General features: G+C 45.5%; 1 protein-coding gene across 1 annotated transcript; it reads right to left on the reverse strand.

Annotated features, from left to right (window-relative positions):
* Positions 1-5,207: 5,207 nt before the first annotated feature.
* Positions 5,208-9,628, reverse strand: EIF1B (eukaryotic translation initiation factor 1B). Its single transcript, XM_026496778.4, has 4 exons — positions 9,325-9,628; positions 8,195-8,358; positions 7,695-7,796; positions 5,208-7,273 (listed from the first exon to the last, which is right to left on the reverse strand). The coding sequence occupies exons 1-4, from the start codon at positions 9,353-9,355 to the stop codon at positions 7,229-7,231; spliced, it is 342 nt and encodes a 113-aa protein (XP_026352563.1). The 5' UTR covers positions 9,356-9,628; the 3' UTR covers positions 5,208-7,228.
* Positions 9,629-14,331: the final 4,703 nt, after the last annotated feature.

The following is a 14,331-nucleotide window of genomic DNA, read 5'->3' on the forward strand; positions in this document are numbered from 1 at the left end:
TCCTGCTGGGGAATTCTGGGAGCCAGTATAGGACATGCTTCCAGGTTTTCCCACCTGAGGGTGAGGAATCTGGGATCCCTCATCAGTCATTGGTTGAGGGCTATTGAGGCGGGGGGCAAGGGACAGATGTTAACTCCCTTGTCCTTCTATCCTGCCTGGTGTAGTCTCAGCATGCTCCTGTGGCCAGAGAAAGCCCTCAAGGAAAGGTCATGGATGCTTGTAGTTGGAGTACCCAGGGAACATGCACAGGAATGGTGAGTGCCAAGGGGGTATGGGTCAGGCACTGACAGTATCTCCTATAGGAGTCTCTTGTGTACCTTACATATTAGTGGTGGAAAGATGGAAAGTAAACCAGCAAACAATTAATGAACAAGATACTTTTGAATAAAGATAAGTACGATGAAGAAAGCAAAATACATGGTGTTTTGTTAGCAATGGATGGTGGGGGGCTTGTTTAGACTGGGTAGTCAAGGATGGCCTCCTTGAGGTTTGAACTAAAATTGAATGACAAGGGCACCTGGGTGGCTCAGTCGGTTGAGTGACAGACTCTTGGTTTTGGCTCAGGTCATGATCTCATAGGTCGTGGGATCTGGACCCTGGCTTGGCACTCTGTGCTCAGTGGGGTGTCTCCTTGAGATTCTCTCCCTCTGCCCCTGCCCCCACTCGTGTGTGTGCTCTCTTTCTCTAAAATGAATAAATAAATCTTTGAAGAGGGTAAAATGGGGTGACAAGAAGAGAGATGGAGGGGAGCAGAGCATCCCAGGCAAAGTGAATGCAAGTGCAAATCACTAAGGCAGGGGACATACCTCCAGTATGTCTGGAAGCACAGTAGAGAGCCAGAGGGGTGGATGGCAAGAACAGGAGGTAGGCAGGGAACAGGTCATTGGGACACCATGAGCCACTGTAATATGTCCAGCATTAATATTAAGGGCAGTGTTCACAGAAGATTTTGTGCAGAGAACTGACATAAAATTTCATTTGAATTTTATAAAGAATCTTCAGGGTTCCCCTGTGATCAATGGCAGATCAGTTGGGGGGCTACTAACTGTGAAATCAATGAGAGGTGAAAGACAATGGTGGTGCAAACTTGGACTAGGTCAGGAGATGTGGGAGGAAAGATGAACAAAGATATATTTTGCAAATAGGAACTAGAAGACTTGATCAGATTTGGACAAGAATGTAGGCAGCAAAGGAAGGGAAGATTCAAAGGTGATTAAGTTTTAGGCTTGAATTATTTTGTGGATGGTGGTACCATCTGCTTAGATGAGGCAGACTGGGAAGAGAAAGGGGGAGGATGGAGTCAGTATTTCCGTTTCAGTCATGTTGGTCACGAGATGCCTGTTATACATCCAAACGGATGTCAAGCAGGCTGGTTAGCAGCTGAAGGGGATATGGGGTCACGAGAGGTTTTCTCTGTCTGAAAGAGGGGAGATATTACAAGCATTTCTGCCTGTTGGAAAGGAACCAGCAGAGAAGGAGGAAATGGATGATACAGAAAAAAGAGAATAATTACAATAGTAATTCATGGAGAAGAGACAGTGCCCTGGACACAAATGGAGGGGTGGGTTTTGAAGGGAGCAAGTACACTTCATTCATTATAAACAGAAGAGAGGACAGAGGGTATGAACGACTGCCTGAGGTGGGGAGATTTGGAACTGGAAAAATGAGGGAGTTTCAAATATCTCAGTGATGGATTATGCAAAGCCTTCCTCTGTGCAGGATGGAAGGTGAGGGCCAAGGGAAAGGGAGAAACCACCGTTTCTCTCCAGCTACCTCCAGCTGCTCTGTGCAGGCATGGAGTCAGTGGCTGAGTTTGACAAGGGTTGGCTTCTTGACAAATGAGTACAGAGAGGTCCAAAGGAGGCAAGGGTATGTGCAAGGAGATAATTGTGACAGTAGGCCAGGGAATCCTTGCTGGGTCACAAAGTCTGTATTACCAGGACACCTGGGTGGATCAGTTATTAAGTGTCGGCTCAGGTCATGATACCAGCGTCCTGGGATCGAACACCGCATCAGGCTCCAGGACACCTGGGTGGATCAGTTATTAAGTGTCGGCTCAGGTCATGATACCAGCGTCCTGGGATCGAACACCGCATCAGGCTCCCTGCTCAGCGGCAAGCCTGCTTCTCCCTCTCCCACTCCCCCTGCTTGTGTTCCCTCTCTTGCTGTCTCTGTCAAATAAATAAAATCTTAAAAAAAAAAAAAAAGTCTGTATTACCTGAAGAACACTCAGAGCTGCAGACTGCAACCGTTGGAAAGAGGTTAGCTGTTAGTTTTACCGTAACGTTAGTGAGGAAATGAGGGGCGATGTTTGGTAAAAATGTGGAAAGTTTCAGCTCTCTCTGTTGGCGAGATAGTACTTTTTCTGGCATTTACCTCCCCAGCGCAGGGCTTCCCTGGTCATGAGGCCGATGCTGATTGTGTTGAATCAAATCCCTACGGTACAATTTCCAGGTAGCCCGAGCTCTCAGTAGGCCTCCCCTGCTTGGGAAGGTGAGGCTCTGCAGGTGAGTCCTGCTCTGGGCCCTAATGGAGCATCATGTATTGTGGCCTAATGAGCTTCTAGGGAATCTAGTCACTACTTTTCCCGGATAAAAATGGCTGATCTTCAGGTGACGCTCAGCATGGGTGTGCCGCTAGTAGCCCAAAAGGCACACTAACCTGTGGCAGGTTTACATCAAGCGCCCCGTATATTTAGGTTCTCTCTCTGTGTGTGTAGAGCTCCAGATTGTGTTCCTCAACACGTGACAATGAGGAGGACCTTCATTCTTTCCAGTTTAATCACCCATTCTCTGGAGGCCATAAACAGATGTCTCCGTTTACATTCGAGTTAAATTCCTTCTAATAACACTGTGGTAGATAGTGGGAGAGGTGTCTTTATGTATCCCCTGGGCAAGACTGCAGAAGCATTTTCTTGTCTCTCCCACGAAAAAGCAAATGGCAATAGATTTTTATGGCTTGCAATGATAAAGGATTGGCTGGATCAATTTCTGCCTACCATTTGAGGGATGGTAAAATTAAACTTGTCGGCTGGTGTTTAATGATGCCCCCGGACAACTGAAACCTTGGTAATTTACTATGAACTGCCAGGAGCGAGCAAGGTTCTTAAGTGGCCACAAGGGGGTGATAAAGGACCACACACTTGCCCTAATCGTCATTCGGCTCCCCCCCCCCCCTTTAATTCCCTACTTTTTAATAGCACAATTCCCTGGGCACTCTATGTTGTTTTATTTCAGCAATCCTGGTCTACCAAGTAGGTCACCAGGGGTTCCTGTAATCCAATCTGAGTATTGGGCTAATGTTTCCTGTGTTTTTAAAGTGTCAGTGGCAATGAAGTGCACTCAGTTCATGACCAGGTTGCAGGTGGGCCTTTTGCTCCACTTCAAAAGATTATACTACTCTCCAGATCCTTGATGATGTCTTCTCTGCAGAATTTGTCATGGCTTACATGGATTAAAGTACTTTCTGATTCTATCTCCACTGCCATATGCTGTCCCTTGTCCGAAGGACTCAGGAGGTGGACCTGGGGTCCTGGCAAGAATCGGCGAAGGACACATGGAGACAAACCTGCAAGTTATAGCTAGCCTCCTTTTAGATCCTTCTGTAGGCTCAGAGGCCCTTCAAAACCCTCCAGGCTGGAGCAGAGAGCTTCAGCCTGAAGCCCAGTTTGGGGGCTGAGATCACTTAGATTCCCTGTGGGGGATTTTGGCTTTGAACTTTAGTCCCCTTTTGTGCCTTGAATGAATGGTACCTATCTAATTGCTTTTTGCATGAAAAAGTCTGTAGGTTGTTCTTTCTTTTGAGATGAAGGCGCCGACCATAATTCTAATCTTGCCCTCAATTCATCGGGACCCATGGTGGATCTACTGCTCCCCCTCCTAGGTTCAAAATCAGACAGATGAGCTAATAGGTGGGCTACCTGACCCACATGGGCATCCTCACAGCCCAGACTGAGTTTAAAATGGCCATTTCAGTTCTCTGTATAGGTCAGAGACTCCCCACAGGCCACAGGCCATTGAACACAAAAATGCCTGGATTAGGTTTTTCCAAGGACAGTTTGAAATTCCCTCCTCTTTCTGGCATTAATTCCACTCTGAATGATTCTCCAGGAGTGAAGTAATACAGCCATTCCTCTGACTAATGGCCTTTCCTTTTCCCAGTTTCCATTACCAAGATAAAATGGAGTTAAATGCCAGCATAGCCATGCAAAACGAGCTGTCAATGCTGAGGGTCCCTTACATGGTTTTGCTCCTGCTTAATTATAGCTGATTCTCTTGGCCCCTTGATCCCAGACAAGCACCATGTGGCCTGGCTATCGCCTGTCAAGTAAGGGCAGCTGGTAGCAATCCACAGCAAATGAGGATTCCCTTGGTTTTAGTTACAGCAGGGCCACGCCTCCCTCGTTTCCTTCCCACAAGGATTTCTGGCTTAGTAAGGGGAATCCTCAAGAGGCCCCTGTGGGACAATCTAATGAGGTTGTGGGCAATCTGATGAGGTTGATTTTTCGTGAGCTGTAACTACCCATTCCTTTAGCTGGAGCCCAGCCGGTGACAGGTGGCATACAGAAGTCTGTTTGCATTCTGTATTTAAGTTATTTTCATTAACTGCTGTCTGACTGGGACGAGAACTGTTCCTTCCGTATCACAGTCGCCCTCTTTCTAGGATGGTTAAGAAAAGCTACTATTACTTGAATTCCTAAGTACATAGAGCAGGCTGCTTCCCCCAGGCTATTCTCTGCCTCAGGGGGTCCAAGATTGAAGGGCAGAGGACTTCACTGCTACTAGCACTTTACTCCAGGCTGCACCTCAACCAAAGGTTCATTTCCTAATGGCTTCGCCGAGACCTCTGCCAAGTCTAGAAGGTTAGGGACCAATTTACTTGTTCTCTATTCACTATTTTTCACTTTGCATCCTGAAAGTACAGACCACTAAAAAAACTACAGATCTAAATATTCCCACATGGGAAGCACAAGCAGGGACGCCCCTCACCTAGTTATTTTTGCTGCGTTTGTTAAGACGCAATCTATTTTCCCTCCTCAGCTATGTGACGCTGCCTAGTCCCCTTTGCCCCTGATGCCCACGAGCAGTTAGCCCTGCTCCGGTGCTCTTAGGTACCTCCAAGGCTGCCAGAGAGCTTTTCCACATGAGAGTGGTATTTATTCTAAGTTCATCCTTTGACGAAGTTCCAATAAATTTAAGGAAAATCCATAGATCTTAATTACGTCCTTTATTTCCGTTGCATGGCAAACACAAGAAAGAACGAAAAGGTACATGATCTGTTCTTGCTCTAAGGATAGGGACTGCCCTACAGGCCAGAAGTCCAATCAGGCGTCTGGGACTCTCCGGCTGATGGGAGAATAAGAGAGGTGCTCCTCAAAGAAACTGTTCTGGGCAAGGCTTGATTCATCCAGTGGGAGTGGCCTGACACATTGATGATGGAGAGCTTATCTATGGGTGCCAAGATGGGGGGCCTTTCTTATGAGGTTTCACTCTTCCCTCTACCTTCTTTGTTCAGTTTTAATAGTCAATTATTTCCTGGGCATTAGCTTGGCTCTCGTTATCTATTTTAAAACATTACAGTGAGGCAGCAACTCTTGAACATACATGTTAACTTAGGTTTCTGCTTTATCATTTTCATAAACTTTCCATGGCACATCTCAACTAGAGGAGGAATCCTTACAAAACATTACAGGTAGAAAAATGAGTTTTTTTCAGGTTGGAAAATGCTCCTAAACTGCTTCATCTTCTTGGTCAAATTTTGTTTTCCAGATATGAGCCTCCCAAATTTAGCACTATATTCTGGTATACTCACTTAACGGCCCCAGTCCTTCTTGGAGTAGCACGGGGTGAGAAAGTAACAAAACCTATTACTTTAGTGTCTTTAAGAGGTAAACTGTGGAGGCTGATTTTGCTTTTCCAAAAGCAGTATCATCAAAACAGGAGCAAGGGTTCAGCTGGTAGAATGTAGCGGCCCAAGCGAGCCATCATTATTCCACCGCATTAAGCTGGAGTATGCACTTATGGATGCATTTCTTCATCTTGGTGAAATGGATTTAATGATATGGCTTGTATAATGGAGCAAATTATTACTACTCAATAAAAAGCAGAAGCGTGGAACTCAAGAAGATGAGTTGCAGAAATCTTGTAAGAGCTGCCCCAACCCCCATGCATTGTCACCCGTGGTTCTCATTTCCTTTGGTGAAACACATACCAGAACCATGACGTAGTGAAAGAACATGGGTTTTCTGGCCTGGAAGCCCTGAGCTGGCACCCAATTCAGTCACCCGGGCACACTAAGTAAATTAATCTCGGCACCTCCATCTTCCATCTGTAAGGCAGTGATCCTACCCACAAACACTTGCAAGGCAGTGCCCGTGACTAAATTTATTTTGTCAGGAGCCTACTGTATTATCTGGCACTTAGGGACAGATTTATCTTGGCAGCCCAGTAACATCATCAATAAAAACACATAATTCTATGTACTAATACTTCTGACTTCAAACTATACTTCATATTCTCTTCGATAGTTTAACACTACATTCTGATAAATCTTGGCTCTGGCCGAGCTTATACTCCTGTTCCTATTCTTGTCTTTAAGTCAGTAAATCAAGAACACAAGTTATATAACAAACGTTCCCCTCCAGCTTTGGGTTTAACAGCAGGTAAAAACTAATTAGAATACTTGCCATGACCTGAGCCGAAGTCAAGAGTCGGACACTTAACCAACTGAGTCACCCAGGCGCCCCTTAATAAAACTAAAAAAAAAAAAAAAAAAAGAAATACTGGCAGAACGAGAATTCCAACTATGAAAGGCAAAATACGTGTATTTACTTGTTTAGATTTGGGAGCCTAATTGCTCACAAAAGGATTTATAGAGGTTTCTTTATTGTTAAGCTGCAACATACATGGTTTAATACAACAAAAAAACATTTAATCAAGTGAAAAATAATAAACTGAACAATAAACAAATAAACACTCAAAACAAAATATTTTCCATTGGAAACATGTTAAGATGAATACGGGGTTTCATTACCATCTTACTGCAATTTTCTTATGTGTTTCTAGCCTACATACCCCATGTTTTCTGTAATCATGCAGGTGTGAATGGGAGTTTGAATGATTAAATACATGAAAAGTCCGTTTACTGCAGAGAATCATTTCACAAGGCAGCCAAACTGGGTTTTGAGAACAAAATTATTCAAGAAATTCTCCACGTATTTAGGTTCATTTTAGAATCCATGAACCTTAAGCTGTTCCTCCTTGACAATGCCAACCTGCAAAACAAAATTTAACAGAATCACTCTGAGAAATGTATATATTTCATCCCTAAGACAACATGGAGCACGGACTATAAAAAGAATCATTGTTAATAGTCTATTGCAACACTGTTACTTGTGGTGTTAACTGTTAACACTAAACAATTCCACACACACTTAAGATACCTTGACATGCCCCAAAACTCAACTGGCTATGTAATACAGGAATGATCACGTCATTCAAATGACAACATAAATGAATAAAGGTTCTCCTGCCTTCAAAATAAGTACTTTGTATTTCTCTTTCAATTGACCAATTTACCTCACTTATATGATTCTTTTCTTTTTTTTTTCTACTAAGGAGGAAATATTCATGCTGCCCTTGAATACAATTTTGGAAACAATCTCAAGGTTGTACATAAAGCACCCAAGTACTCACCTCCAAAAGAAACTGGCAAATGTTTTTTCTTTGGTCACCTTGAAGCTGAATAACCTCTCCGTATTCAGGATGTTCAATCACAGTACCATTACAGGCAAATTTCTGGAGAAGTATATGTTTAACATAACTGAGTCAGATACAATGAGGTTTTATTTTCACCATAATATTGACTATTTCAGTAGACCTGATCATGTTTAAGAAACAAGTTTTGTCCCCTGTAATCCCCAAGGCTCCCAAATTAATTTGCAAATGAATCAGCAGGAAACATAAAGGAAATGATTTTTACGGGAACATCAAGAACTGAATATTTCATGTTTTGTTTGAAAGCCATGAAAATATTATTTTAAAATGGGAAACAACACAAATATCCGGGTATTAAGAGAATGAACACAGCTTTCTTGGGTCCAAACATTTTCACCCACATTGATTAAAAGTAAAGGTGTCCTATTCAGGAGTGCATCAATAACTATAGTTTAATCTTTTCTTCCCAACACCTTTACCTTTTTGAAAGCTTTCACAAGCTTCTTTTTGTCATAATCATCTGCAATGCCCTGGACAGTAGTCAGCGTCTTTCTGCCGTTCCGTTGCTGAATTCTTATATGAATGTAATCCTCAGTCCCTGCCGGGAGTAAGTCGTCACCCTTAGTTGCATCAGCAAAGGGGTCTGCAAATGGATACAAAAAAATATTCCAAAGCAGAAAAACATCTTTTAGTAAGTAATTTCCAGATGTAGGGCACAATACAATCTAGACAGCAAAGAAGGTTCTAGTGCCTCTGTTTTTGCGGGTGGGGATGGGAGGGGGTAATGGGGGTGGGGTATTAACAAAACCACCAAGATACTCTCACAAAAAGAGAAAAAATTTAAACAGCTACGTCCACGGACATTTGAATAGAAAACGTTGTTATAGGTAGACTGTTATCACTGAACGTAGTCCTCTAATGAGAAGAGCGGTTTTAAAAACCGTAATTTTATAGCTACTATAAAAATGTGCGTCATCTCGATTACATTCTGATGACAACAGAAACATTCAAACGTGTCCACCCCAATCATTTAACCGTAACGGTGCCTTAAAAGTAGAAAAGAAAAAGATACCTACATATACACGTACGCACATATACGTTATCTGTCAAGAGGCGTAATTTTACAAATTACTACGCAAACAGAGAAGCTGGACCGCAGCCCTGTGACAGATCAGAGGCCCGGATCCGCTTCTTTAACCAAATGCCCGCAGGAGCAGCTCCGAATCCGCTCCGACCGCCAATGGACGCCGATCCCCAGCCCCCGGCCCAGCACCCCCTCGCTAATGGAAGGGCAGGTCCAGGAGCGGCGGGCCAGGCTCGCAGAGGCGGCGGCGGCGGCTGGGGCGAGGCGGGAGCCGGGGCACGGACAGGGCAGGGGGCTCCGCGGGGAGGGGTGGGGGCCGCGGCCGTCCTCCAGGAGGGGGTCGCCAGGGGCCCAGTCGCCATTTTCTGGGCGCCGAGACAAAGCCCCACTCGGGTGCGGGCAGGGCAGCAGGGGGGCCCGTCCGGGCTGCGGGGCGGCCAGCGGCCCCGGCAAGGGTGGGTAGCGGCGGCCGGCTGGCCGGGAGGCGCGCGGGGGCAGGCGGCTGCGGTGGCGGCCGGATCTTACCGAAAGATTGGAGGTTCTGGATAGTGGACATGCGATACTAGTGTGAGGCCGGTGAGGGGATAAAATTCCTGCGGGGCCCGCCCGGATCACCGTGTCTGGAGGCTGCAGTGGCGAGAAAACGTAAATAAATAAGGAGACGCTTCGCCCCGGGGTTGGGATTCGGCTGGAGCGGCGGCGGCGGAAGCCGGGAGGAGGCAGGAAGAGGCGAAGGAGGAGGCGGAGGAAGAGGCGGCGATCACGGAGGCTAAGACGCGAGAGAGGAGGCGGCGCTGTGGCTTCTCCCACAAAATGGCCGATGGAGGCTATTTAGCCGCGCCCGCCGCCGCTCCCTCGTGACCCACCCGCGCCGGGCATCCTGGGACTTGTAGTTTTCTGGAGGCGGCAGAGCCCGTCCAACCTGGGGCCGGTGGGCTTCCGGGACCGCAATTCCCGGCAGGGAGCACGCCCTCCGGCGCGGACCCTGGCCCGGGAAAGATTGAGGGGGCTATGGAGCTGTCGGGGCCGACCCCGCGGGTTTGGGGGGCTGTGCACTCCCCGCGCTCGCGCCCTCTCCTCGACTTCCCTTCTCTCGCTGTACAGCTGCGGCACCGAGGGGTCGGTATGGGGGGACATTCTTCGTCAGTCGCCCTCGAGGCTTGGGGTAATAAAGGTAAAACCGAGGTGCAGAAGCAAAACAAGTACCCTAGCTCTGGCTTTCGAATCGACAGCCGCCACTCAGCACCTCCTGCATCGCGATATCGCCCCCCCCCCCCCACTCTGACCCCGGCCCCTGGCCCCAGTTGCGGGAGCCACGTTAGTCCCTACGGGGGCTGGAGGTGAGAGAGCCCCTTTTACCACCCCCAACCCCCGCCCGGGTTGGGCTGCCCTCCGATTCCCTAGCGCGGTGGTTCTCAAACTCCAGCGTGCATCTCCCGGAGGCCTGGATGAAACACGGACTGATAGACCTTAGAATTTTCTGTTTCAGGTCTGCGGTGTGACCCGAGAATTGGCAACTTTAAGAAGCTGCCAGGAGATGCTGGTGTTACTGGTCTGGGACCACACCGCAGAATCACTGCCCTGCTTCACCAGGGGCCCGACATCCAGCGGGGGGCCAGTATGTGTCATCCGAACATACAAAAAAACCAGCGTGTCAACTTGGACACAGAACCTTGAATAGGATAGATAGGTGCCAGACGGAAATAGAAGGTGAGGTCAGCAAAAAGGTTAATTGATACAGAGTCAGGTACCAGCATCTTCTTATCCAGTGAGCTACACACAGAAAACAAACCTGAGACTTTGGGAATGGGCTCACCCAGGCAGGTGCTCAATTATTGGGTTGACTTTCTGGAAAGAAAGAGAGAGACTGAAATTTAGGGATTCTTAACTCTTTTTTTTTGTGCCATGGCAGTCTTGTGAAACCTAGGGACCCCTTCTCAGAATAATGCTTTAAGTGTATAAAATAAAACATGGAAGATTACAAAGCAAACTACTCATATTGAAATTAAAAACAATATGTTGATAACACAGTATTGTGTCTTTGCTAATGCATTAATTAACAAGATCTAGTAGCAGGTCTGACAAGTACTAGAATTTCAAAAAGGTGATGAAAGATATTTTAAGAGACTTGTGACATCAGAAATGTGATATGAAAATACCTGTTCTGTTAGTGCAAAGCGGCAGGTTCTTCTAATACTACTGTGGTGTTGCCAGTATTCATAATGGGCAAATGCTAAATTTTGCTTAGAAGTTAGTGAAAATATTGATGTGATCTTTTTTTCCCAACCAATTTTTGGGATTCCCCCAACCCTGCAGTTTTATCTATGGACCAGGGGTCTGTAGACCCCAAATTAAGAATACCTGGATTTAATAATCTTTTGTGATTAACAGTGTTGTCCTTATTGAGTGATTACTATTTGCCTGTTGGACTTACAGTATTATTGATCTTCATAAGCATTCTGTGATATAACTCTATTGAAGAGATGTAGAAACAGAGGCTCTCACAGGTTAAATAAACTGCATTAAAAAATCCAATTCACGGGTGTCTGGGTGGCTCAGTCAGTTAAGCGTCTGCCTTGGGCTCAGGTCATGATCTCAGGGTCCTGGGATTGAGCCCCTTATCGGGCTCCCTGCCGAGCATGGAGTCTGCTTCTCCCTCTGCCTGCCCTTTCCCCCAGCTCATGTGTGCACGTGTACACACACGCACGCTCTGTCTCTCAAAAATAAATAAAAATCTTTAAAAATTCCAATTCATAACTCTCAGGAATCTTACTACATTTTTAGTGTTCTAATCTTGATGTAAATGAATACTTTTTTTTTTTTAATTCAAACTTGCGTGTAAGGTGTAAGAGCTGGTTCCAAAACAAGGAGAATCAAGCATTTTTTGTTGTCCCTTTGTTGATCACAGCTACGTGGTTTCTATTCTTTGGTCTTACAGCTCTATAAGCATGTTTTAAAGTAATTTTTAATACTATTGTAGGTGAAGCATAGGGTAAAGAAAATGCATATCTCTTTTTACTAGGTATCCATAGCCATTTTATATTACATTGTTTTTCAGAAGTAGACAAGGGTGGTCCAGTGAAGAATCAGATAACAAAGAGACATACAGAAATTAAAAAAAAAAAAAAAATCCAGTATTTTAGGGATTTCAAGGTCGTTTCCCCTGGGAGGAGAATCCCTTTTTACTTCCTAGTGTTGAATCAGAAACCCCTAGAACCTCAGAAATCTTAAATACAAGCCAACTATATAGGTTAGATACAATTGTGATTGTCATCTTAATTTTTTGGACTGTCTGGTCATTGGTAGCTTTGGTTTTAGGCTGACACTGTCCAATACAGGAAGCACTAGCCACATGTGGCCTTTGAGCCCTTGCAGTGTGGCAGGTCCAAATTGATACATATTCTGTGTATAAAGTACACACTGGCCGTTCAGAGATTTAAATTGTTTCAATTTTTCCTGTTTCTTTTTACTTTTTAAAATGTGTCCACTAGAAAATTTAAAATTACATGTGGGCGGCTCACTGTTTCTATTAGACAGGTTGAGAGTAAAAGGATTGACCTATATGCACAGTTAATCATAAAAGGAATAAACTAAAGCATCTAATATCTAGTCTTTTTAGTTCTAGTAGGTACTAGCCCAGTTGAAGGTGATTATTTCCTGCATTATTTCAGAAAGGAGTATAGATCATTTGCAGAGAAGAGTAGCGTTGACTAAAACAATCAGGAAAGAATAGAAAAAAGGTGGAAGAATTGATAAATGAAAGCCCCAAGGCTAGAGTTAGAGCCCAGGTCTGGATCTTAATTTCCTAATGGTTAAGACAAAGAGAAAATCAGTAAGAAAATTCATATAGCTACAGGATGAAAACATACCAGTTGCGCAGGAGGAATGACTTTGCCTGGCCCTGAGCCACAGGAGCTGTTTTTCTTGGGCCCTCATAAAGGGGACACTGTGATGTAGTGGACAGCATCCCCAGCAGTTTGCCTACCGCGAAGACAATGGTGGGTCTTATGCAGCTGTTTTTTTATATCTGCTAGTTATGAAAATGTGCTATTTGGTTAGAACCTTGGGTCCTCATCCATCCTGCTGTGGCGGGCGGGTGAGAATGCAGCACTCAGATTGCCTGCTTCAGTGGGCATAATTGATCAACAGCCCCAGCCATTGCACTGTGAATTCAACCTTGCGTCCTGCTGAGGCCACACTTCCTACTAGCTGCTCCCCGCCGATGACTGCATGTGACAAGGACCCCAGGGCAGGCCTGTTCTCCAGATGAGGGATGCAACCGATGGGCCTGGATGAACTTTCCTAGCCTTGGGTTGAGATCTAAGACTCTTCTTATTCACCCCTTCTTCCCTCTCTCTTTCACAGGGTCACCTCCTCTGGCTCCTTCCTCTTTCCCCCACAGGTGTTCCACCAATAAATCTCCTGCACATCTAAACCCATCTCGATGTCTCTCAAAGGGCCCAAACTGCTACATCTAACCCCGTGCTGGGTGGGACAGAAGGTTCTGCTTCTGCAGTATACTCTTGCCCCAAGCTCAGAGGCAACAAGAAAGAGCATGAGTCTGAGTCCATCCTCGCATTTCCAGCTTATGCGTGCAGGGTTCCAGCTTGCTTGGATCTCTTCTTTCCCTTACCTTCCCGTTGGAATCGGCATCAGATGCAGAGGTAGTCTTTCAGAAGCTGCTTAATGATCCCTCACAATTACATAAGCCAATTCCCTCTAACAAATTCCTTTCCGTGTATTTGCGTGTGTTCCAACAGAGAAGCAGAAACAGCAAGGTATGTATACAGGCACTATCCTGTGTGGGTGTTGCATACTGTTCTCCTGACCTCTTGGGTGGTTTCTTCCTAGGCTTCATGTGATTTCCTTACATTCATGTGCTGATCAGTATTGTGCTAAATACTGGCGGAGGGCCCAAGAACTCTTCAGAGCTCCCCCTCTCTCTGAAGCTCTTTCCAGTACTCTGTGAACTCTAGTTGCCTTGGGCTCTTAACTTTTTCTGCTTAACTTAGGGAGGGAGTCTGCTGGGCTCTGCCTGTGTTTTCCTCAAAACTCTTTCAAGGCAGTGAGCTAGGGCAATCACAGAGCCCACCTCATTTCTCTTCCATCTTTTAGGGATTGCTATCCTTTGATACAGAGTTTCTTGAAAAACTTGTTTATACTACGTCCTGTGTTTTGGTTATTTTAGGTGGAGAGTAGATTCACTTTGGTTGACCACAAAAGTCCAGTACATGTATTTTGAATGAATGAATGAGCTTCTCCTTGGCATCCATCCTGAGATTAAACCTTCTTCTATGCATGTGTCTGACACTTGGACCGTGCAGTGACCTTGTCAAATGGATGTGCCACAGTGGTGTAAATGTATGCGTGTGCAAAGTTTCTATCCACCAACGGTGTAAATTTCTTATAGTACTAAAAACCTGTGCTTCAGAAGACTTTTAGAAATGTGTATTTCAGGGCGCCTGGGTGGCACAGCGGTTAAGCGTCTGCCTTCGGCTCAGGGCGTGATCCCGGCGTTATGGGATCGAGCCC

This window comes from Ursus arctos, unplaced genomic scaffold (genome assembly GCF_023065955.2).
Source record: "Ursus arctos isolate Adak ecotype North America unplaced genomic scaffold, UrsArc2.0 scaffold_20, whole genome shotgun sequence".
In the NCBI taxonomy this organism is placed as follows: Eukaryota; Metazoa; Chordata; class Mammalia; order Carnivora; family Ursidae; genus Ursus; species Ursus arctos.